The following is an 8303-nucleotide window of genomic DNA, read 5'->3' as shown; positions in this document are numbered from 1 at the left end:
ACTTTTGACTGAAGAAGTGAAACTTGCGGCACTACCTGAGCTGCATCGGCTTTCTCGGCTCAAGGCCAAGCGTCCACCTGCCCCGCCAGGTGACTGTGATGAGTGAGCTCTGGCTCTGTTGTTGGTGAGGTTCAATTTGATAGAAACCACAAAGGGTAGATATTGCAACACCTATGACATCTGCTTGCTGGATTGCTTTCCAAAGACAACATATATAGAAAAAGACAAAGCCCGGGAGGCATTTGTACACTGATTAAGGCAATTATCTTCCAGCATGGCATGATTTGCAACACTGTGATCAGCCATCCCAATTTGCAATCCTTTCATGTCTGGTGGTCAAGGCGCCAAGAATCCTCCAGACCAGTAGATGGCGATAACTGTGCATGATATGTTAGAAGGAAGAACACGTTCAAGTTCCTGATGTTCTGTTCTCCTGAAGTCAGCAGTGGTGTTTGACGGTGAGTTGTTTAACCAGCTAGCTAAAGCGTCAATATAGCCCCCGTTATGAATATATGTTGAGGATCGGCTATCAGCAGTTATGTGTCTAGATATCTGAAACTGACTGGTTGATAGCTCCACTGTGTGTGAGAACAGGTGGTTGGCTAGTGGGCTAACATTAGCTGATGGCTAGCTTGCTAACACCCGTGGCCCAGTGTGCCATGTCCAAATGAGCTAAGCCAACAGCCATATTACGAATATTTAAAGCATGATAATCATGTTATCTAGGAATAGTTATCAGACGAGTGACTGGTTAAATAAACTACTATAACGTTATTCAGACACGTAGTTAACTAAACAGCCCGGACCAAGCTGACAATCCTTGCCAGTTTTTCATTAGCTAGCTGACGTTAACTAGTAACGTTAACGCTAGATGTATGAAACTAGTAGCCTGCTTATTTCCCAGACAGACGCATGATAAAGCTACGTAGATATTCTCATTAGAGCATGCATTTTTTTAGTCCAGGACTAGGATTAATATTTTTCTAGGAAACTGTCCTTGCTATGTTTGCGAAACAAGCAACTACTGTCAATTTAATAAATGCAACCCCCGCCTTATTTCTACTACAGCCATCAAATATGCAGATCTTTGTGAAAACCTTGACGGGTAAAACCATCACCCTTGAGGTGGAACCCAGTGATACTATCGAGAATGTGAAGGCCAAGATTCAAGACAAAGAAGGTAAATCAATCTCAGCAAACGTTGCTTGGCCCAGATCTAGGATCAGTTTACCCCAAGGCTGTCAAACATGTTCCTGGAGAGCTACTGTACTGTACGTTTTCACACCAACCCTAATCTAGCGCACCCTTCTCTAATAATTAACTGGTTGATAAAACTGAATCAATTTAGTTACAACTGGGGTTGGAGGGAAAACCTACAGGAGGAGAGGAACAGGGTTGGAGAGCCCAGGCTTTCCCTCTCTAAATCTTTCTATCCTTCTAAAATCCACATTAGATCTTTGTATATGGGCAACTACTTAATTTGGGGTACATGTGGATGGTTTCTGCCAAACATACATATGTTTGCTGTTTACCCTTTCAGGTATTCCTCCTGACCAACAGCGACTCATCTTCGCTGGTAAACAGTTGGAGGATGGCCGCACGTTGTCAGACTACAACATTCAGAAAGGTACTACTTGACAAATCCAATTATCAATAATGCTGTTTGTTCAGACCATGACGGACAATTGCTCAGTCTTCAGTGTTTACCCTAATCATGGCATTGAGGCTTATATCATCTCTTCATAGTCCATGGGAACATGTGGACCTTCTGTCCAATGGTATGCATGCTGTAATATTCACAGATCACATATTAGCAGGTTTATTGTCTCCTACATTATTGAAATGTTTATATAAATACAATGTCAGTTCAAATGTCCAACGTTTAGAAACACATTTTGTGATACTCCATGGAACACAGTGGCAAGTGTTACGGAGTGGACCATCCTTTATTTCAAATACAATGAAATAAAGAATACTGTGTCATTTTGTTCACGTGTCACCACTTTGCTTCCCAGAGTCCACTCTTCATCTCGTCCTGCGTCTGAGAGGAGGTATCATCGAGCCTTCCCTGAGACAGCTGGCGCAGAAATACAACTGTGACAAAATGATCTGCCGCAAGTATGTCTGCTTCCATTTAACTGAAGACAAAATAAAAATGTCCACCAAGTCGCAGCCATCTACTGATCCATGTCTGTGTGGAGCTTGGGGTCTTATCATTGAGGATGTTGGTGCTCTCTGCATTTCAGATGCTACGCACGTCTTCACCCCCGTGCAGTCAACTGCCGCAAAAAAAAGTGTGGGCACACCAGCAACCTGCGCCCCAAGAAGAAGCTGAAGTAAACTAGCATTCTCTTTTGTCAATGTTTTCAATAATAATAAAATTGAATTGGAAAAGGGGAGGACTGTCATTCATGCTGCCATAAACCTTGACTTACTATACAGAACAAGGCAAATTTTCTGATTATTCCATGTCCTTTATTATTTTTTAATACAATTTCTTTGAACAAGGCTCATTAAAAATGCAACATTTTGCTCCACTTGTGTGCCTTGATCTAAATATCATATGTGCAATTAAACTTGCAATTTCATCAGGCATTCTTTAACAGTAAATGCAAATACAGCCACTCACATAAGGCATATAGTATTGTCTCTAAGCTAAACATTAAGCCCTACCTACTGCTATTACTGGTAGATGCTGGAGGGAAATAACCACTGATCAGATGAATTGATTCAAGTGTCAATGATACATTTATATCAATTAAATCTCATTACTGGACAATCTGGCTAGAGACAACCGCTCAAATCTTAATTTATACATAGATTTATTGCAAGAGCAAGCACTTACATGTAATTCTTATCGCCTAAATCATCTACCTAATTACCAGGACTAATCTAAGCTTTTAACATTCTATGAACACAGGAGAAGCCGAGTCAAGCTTTCGAAAGCTCTTACTTTGAGAACTCCACTCTCTTTGGTGTCTTTAGTTCATAGATGGATGGAGCATTCACAGGAATTCAAGATACCCTCATGCTTCATACCTCTTGTATCACACTACTACCAGCATGCCATGGTACCAACACATTTCTATATCTACAACTCAAACCCGGAGACGGCTGACGTGCCAAAACAGTACCGTGAATCCTTGTTTCTTTACAGATCGCTCATCGCTCATTCTTTGACGTATGCGTTTTAGTTGATTGGATACATGAATCGTTAACATGTCACAGGTCAACTCCACTGCGGCGGCATAACCTTCGGCCTCTTGACACTTTCACTAACTTTGCTCAGATGTATAAAAAAAATAAGAATAATTTGTCAATTAAGGCAAATTTATTTTCCTCTTCAATACCAATTCTCTTGAGTTGTATTCTAATTGGATGAGGTGATAGCTGTCAACCACATTTAAATTTAAAAAAAATCTATTTTCTGCATTCTTCTTCTTGCATTCATACTGCTTCTTTCCAAATACATAGTTTGGTTGCACTGAAAGATCTCTCAAAACCATTTTTTATCTCATCTCACTGGAGAATTAACAGATCATCCACGTTGCTCATTATCGCATTACATTCCCAATTTTGTATAAAATCAGTTGATTTCAAAAGTATGAAAACTATATCTACAAGCACCTAATGATCTCCTTATTGTTCTCATGACAATATTCCTAATCTCAAATGAACAGTCTAGCATTTAGATTATTGCCTTGAATGTTAAGACAGCAACATGAATTACAGCACAACATCGGACATAGCAGACACACTGCCTAGGTAACACCACAACCTACGCTTAACAAGCTGTACAGTGCTGCTGCTGCTGCTGTAAGGACCCAGAGCAGCCATCTTCCCACAGCAGAAGTGGTGTTGTGCTTTACAGCAAGAGAGGACCAGCTCGTTCTCTTTTCCAAATTCCTCTCTTTGCATTTGGCCATCCCTAAGAGACCCATCCTCTTCTCTTTCACACTATTTGTCAATGAGCTTGACCAGGCTCTGCCGAAGGTCGTTCAGGTCAAAGATCTTGACGTCCAGGATCTCGATGGCCCTCTGCACTTCACTCTCCGTGCGGTCCCGCTCCTCCAGGGAGGCGGACAGGTTCTGCTCCACGTTCTGCACCCGCCGCTCCAGCTCCAGGTTACGCATCTCCATCTCCTGAGAAACCACAGAGCATCCTACTTGCTTGTTGTTCAAATCAAATTGTATTGGTCACATATTTAGCAGATGTTATTGCGGGTGTAGTGAAATGCTTGTGTTCCTAGCTCCAACTGCAGTAATATCTAACAATTCACAACAATAAACAAATCTAAAAGTAAAAGAATAGAATTAAGAAATATGTACACAACCGTCCAAAAGTTTGGGGTCACTTAGAAATGTCCTTGTTTTTGAAAGAAAAGCTCATTTTTGTCCATTAAAATAACATAACATTTATCAGAAATACAGTGTAGACATTGTTCATGTTGTAATTGACTATTGAAGAAAGTTCTTTGTTTCTGGACATTTTGACCCTGTAATGCTGATGCTCCAGATACTCAGTTTTCAGCTGTGCTAACGTAACTGCAATTTTCTAATGATCAATTAGCCTTTTAAAATGATAAACTTGGATAAGCTAACACAACGTACCATTGGAACACAGTAGTGATGGTTGCTGATAATGGGCCTCTGTACGCCTATGTAGATATTCCATACAAAATCTGCCGTTTCCAGCTACAATAGTCATTTACAACATTATCAATGTCTACACTGTATTTCTGATCAATTTGATGTTATTTTAATGGACAATTTTTTTCTCTCCAAAAAACAAGGTCATTTCTAAGTGACCCCAAACTTTTGAACGGTTGTGTAAATATTAGGACCAGCAATGTCGGAGTGGCATTTGAGTAAAATACAGTAGAATAGAATACAGTATATACATGAAATGAGTAAAGCAGTATGTACACATTATTAAAGTGGCCAGTGTTCCATTATTAAACCAGTGATTCCATGTCTATGTACATAGGGCGGCAGCCTCTAAGGTGCAGGGTTGAGTAACTGGGTGGTAGTCGGCTAGTAATGGCTATTTAACAGTCTGATGGCCTTGCGATAGAAGCTGTTTTTCAGTCTCTTGTTCTTGCTCATGCAAAGGTTTTACCAAATGCGCCTTCTTCAGTGTGCAGGTCTACCTGTAATCGGTGTATGGCCTCTTCTCTCTCCTGCTCCATCTCATGGTATTCTTCTTTCTTGTTCTGCAGAATGTGGATTTCCTGGAAAACAAGCATGATCATTCACAAGTTAGCCCAAGGAGCTTGGCCGTCAGCACCACAAAACAAAGGAAGGTTACAGGTTCACATTGGCCTTTCTTCCATTTAAAGACCACAACTGATTTGATCTCAATTGCCAGCTTTGTGATAAGACTATGTTCTCCATCTATAAAATGGTATAAAATCCCATTTAAAACATTTAAACTCAGCTACTCTCGGCCTTGGTCTGATCTAGAAACGTTTCCCCCTACCCTCATCCATAAGCATGAGTAGAACAGCCTTACACTTGTTGCCGGAGGGCATATAAATGTACCTACAATACCTCCCTTTTCCCCTGTGTGTATATCATGCCCCCCTGACCTCATCTTTAGCCTTGAGCAGGGCCTCCAGTTCCTCCAGAGAACGAGTCAACTCGTCTTTGAGCGTGTCACTAGGGCCGTGTCCGCCATGTGCCTCCAGATCAGCCACCTGCCAAAAGACGAGAGGTTTCAGTCACGACCAGGGGAAATGATCATAGACTTGAGACTGCAGCTCCTGTCAGATCTCTACAGGGAGCGGGAACATTATTGTGACATGTGTGACAGGACCCCTGGGTCCAACTTTCTTGTTGACACTATAGATTGGACTCATGAATGGTACTATACTTGAGTCCAGAAAGGAATTATCCCTGGTCTTTACAGCTTGCCCCTGCCATTTTACAGTGTATTCCCAGTTGTGGTCATTCAAATCCTTCAGAATCTTTTCTCTTTAATAGGGTCTTTCCACCTCAAAAAGCACAAGAAAGAGGATTTCGACACCCACCATCTCAGATTGTTCTGAAACGGTTTCTGATGTTGGAAACAGATTAGCATTACTGCAACATTATTTGATTGAAATATAAGATAATTGTATTGCACGCTAATTGGCTAGTTTAATGTATAGGATTCATATAACATTCAATAAATATAGTATCTAACATCCGATTTGGAGCTAACTTTTTTCTAACAATGAGTTAGACATGAGGAATCCAAAGGAATGGTCCAAAGCTACTCACGGACCTCCCACACCTCACGCCAATCCCACCCCAACAACACGTTTATAGTATCAGTTCACTGTGTCTGACAAGTAGTATGGAGCTGCGGCTCGCAGTATTGTTTCTTCATCCTATGCAATGTGTTCCCAGTGAATTAGGTGATGCCCCCCCGTTTAGAGAAATTAGTCATTGAAGTTGTTCGGTTTGTCCCATCCTATATCCTGATATTTACAGGTTAATGAGAACAATCCATTCGTTTGGCTTTGTTTTACCACACTGCAGGTAAAGGAAAATACAAAACCCTTTCCCCCATCTGTGGATAAAAATGTCCTTGGTTATACAGGAAAAGTGAGGAACCCTGCCATCTTTCAACCTGGATAATTCCCACAGGATACCCCCCCTCCAACCCCATTATCCCTCTTCAACCCAATTAAGTAACAGCAGTGCCCCCTAAAAATACTGTTCATAGACATGCAAAAAAAGCAGCATCTCTTGCTAACCAAACAATAAGTCATACACACGAAACATATACAACAGTACAAAGCCCCAAATGCAAAAACTGGCAAGCAACAAAGCTCTAGTACAGAGTACTTAACAAAGTAAATATCTCTCATTGGATGATAAAGTCAAAGGCATAATGCCTTCTGCGAGGATCAGATATTGTGGTCTCAATAATACACACAGCATACAACATCCCCCTGATCCCCCTTTACCATGGCCAAGGCTGCTGCCTTTATTGCGCCAGCCAAGGACCGAGACACCACCATGATCAGGTAACGGGGAATTGAAACCTCACTGCAGTGTTAACTCAGCCTGTAAAATAGGAGCTAAACTAAAAAAGAGACCTCTAAAAGGTCTCTGTCTTGAGAGAGGCTGGATTATTTTTAACTGTGTATGGTGGAGGAGGGGGGGGGGGGCAGATAGCTGCCAGCTCCCTCTGGTGATTTTTCATTTTTCTCCTAACTAGGGCATTGAAAGTAGGATATCGCTGTCCTACAAACCCCTCTCTCTTCCACCCCCAGGAGACGTGAACCATTTTCAGCCACCTGGTCGCCCAATTCAGATCAAAAAAAGCGAGAGATCTTGGTCCACTAGACCTGGATGGCTTGCCTTTTTCGAGGACGATTAATGTAAAGACGGGGAGGATCGTAGTCGTCTGGGTCTGTTGATGTATATCCACAGTGCAGTGAAACACTGCATGAAGTGGTCAAATAATTGTGGGGATCAATGTTCTCTGGCTAGACATTATAAGCTTGCACCACTCAAACCATTGAAGTGGTCTAATCCAAAGGTTGATGTATCCAAAGGATTTCACCAACAGGCTTGGAGCCAGCAAATCCCCTAGTGACTCAGTACTTAGCAGCCAGCGACCCTGAACAGATATTGATGACATAGAACTGGAAAAAATAGATAAAGCTTTTACAATTACTGGACCCAGCTAGCAATGATGCATTGGAGAATGTCTCATCATCCACTTGTCTAGTCGTCACAGAATATTCATTAAGAACAGTATTATATACTTTCTCAAATACATCTCAGGGGTGAGAGGTAAAATGGGAATCCATGTGTACTCTCTAAGCCACAGATGGATGAGATTCTCTGCATTCAGACTAATAATGCCTTAGAGCAGGGGTTTACAAACTGGGGAGGTCCACGGAAAAATGTAAAAATAAAAAAATTCTGTCCTTTTATTTTTCGATAAATTAAATATTGGTTTTATTATAGCCTACCTGTAAGTCAGGTAATATTATTTATATTTCTGTTTCTCCTATCCACCGCCACTGACAATCATATTTTTTTCTATGCAGTGATTTCATTTAGGATCAGGTTTTGCCTGCTGCTCAGTTGATGGATGCTGTGCTGGTCTGTTGTTGTTGTAAAAGCCATGTGGGGTTCTTATGAGGACAACATCGAATGTTGGCTTTAACTTTTCATACATAGCGTTACAGTACAATAGGAATCTCCTTTTTGGTCACTTGCTTGTTTTAAAAACAGGATACAATGACCCAACATCTCAAATGGCGAAGGTGAGATTACTGCTACCGCCACATAGACTTTATTAA

General features: G+C 41.2%; 2 protein-coding genes across 4 annotated transcripts in view; one reads left to right on the top strand and one right to left on the bottom strand.

The window, feature by feature from the left end:
• Window positions 1–304: 304 nt before the first annotated feature.
• On the top strand, window positions 305–2397 carry LOC110530139 (ubiquitin-60S ribosomal protein L40). Its single transcript, XM_021612981.2, has 5 exons — window positions 305–458; window positions 1069–1180; window positions 1541–1627; window positions 2016–2118; window positions 2247–2397. Exons 2-5 carry the CDS (start codon window positions 1078–1080, stop codon window positions 2338–2340), a joined length of 387 nt encoding a protein of 128 aa, XP_021468656.1. The 5' UTR covers window positions 305–458; window positions 1069–1077; the 3' UTR covers window positions 2341–2397.
• A 1051-nt stretch (window positions 2398–3448) lies between these two features.
• LOC110530137 (homer protein homolog 3) overlaps window positions 3449–8303 on the bottom strand; it is a 34622-nt gene continuing 29767 nt past the window's right edge. For all 3 annotated transcript variants that reach the window (XM_036985692.1, XM_021612979.2, XM_021612980.2), the window contains 3 exons: window positions 5589–5696; window positions 5151–5231; window positions 3449–4143 (listed from right to left, as the gene is read on the bottom strand). In XM_036985692.1, coding sequence (XP_036841587.1) covers window positions 3958–4143; window positions 5151–5231; window positions 5589–5696 — 375 coding nt within the window. In that variant the 3' untranslated portion in view covers window positions 3449–3957. The remainder of the gene's footprint in view (window positions 4144–5150; window positions 5232–5588; window positions 5697–8303) is intronic.

This window comes from Oncorhynchus mykiss, chromosome 8 (assembly GCF_013265735.2).
Source record: "Oncorhynchus mykiss isolate Arlee chromosome 8, USDA_OmykA_1.1, whole genome shotgun sequence".
Classification (NCBI taxonomy): Eukaryota; Metazoa; Chordata; class Actinopteri; order Salmoniformes; family Salmonidae; genus Oncorhynchus; species Oncorhynchus mykiss.
The sequence above is the reverse complement of the archived record's forward strand: the minus strand, read 5'-3'. Positions and strand labels throughout refer to the sequence as shown.

What these genes read in the sequence shown, in the direction of transcription:
- LOC110530139 (XM_021612981.2), top strand. Translation starts at nt 1,078, where the DNA reads ATGCAGATCTTTGTGAAAACCTTGACGGGTAAAACCATCACCCTTGAG. An exon ending in AGACTACAACATTCAGAAAG is followed by an intron (nt 1,628 to 2,015) that starts GTACTACTTGAC and finishes TTTGCTTCCCAG; the next exon opens with AGTCCACTCTTCATCTCGTC. An exon ending in GACAAAATGATCTGCCGCAA is followed by an intron (nt 2,119 to 2,246) that starts GTATGTCTGCTT and finishes TCTGCATTTCAG; the next exon opens with ATGCTACGCACGTCTTCACC.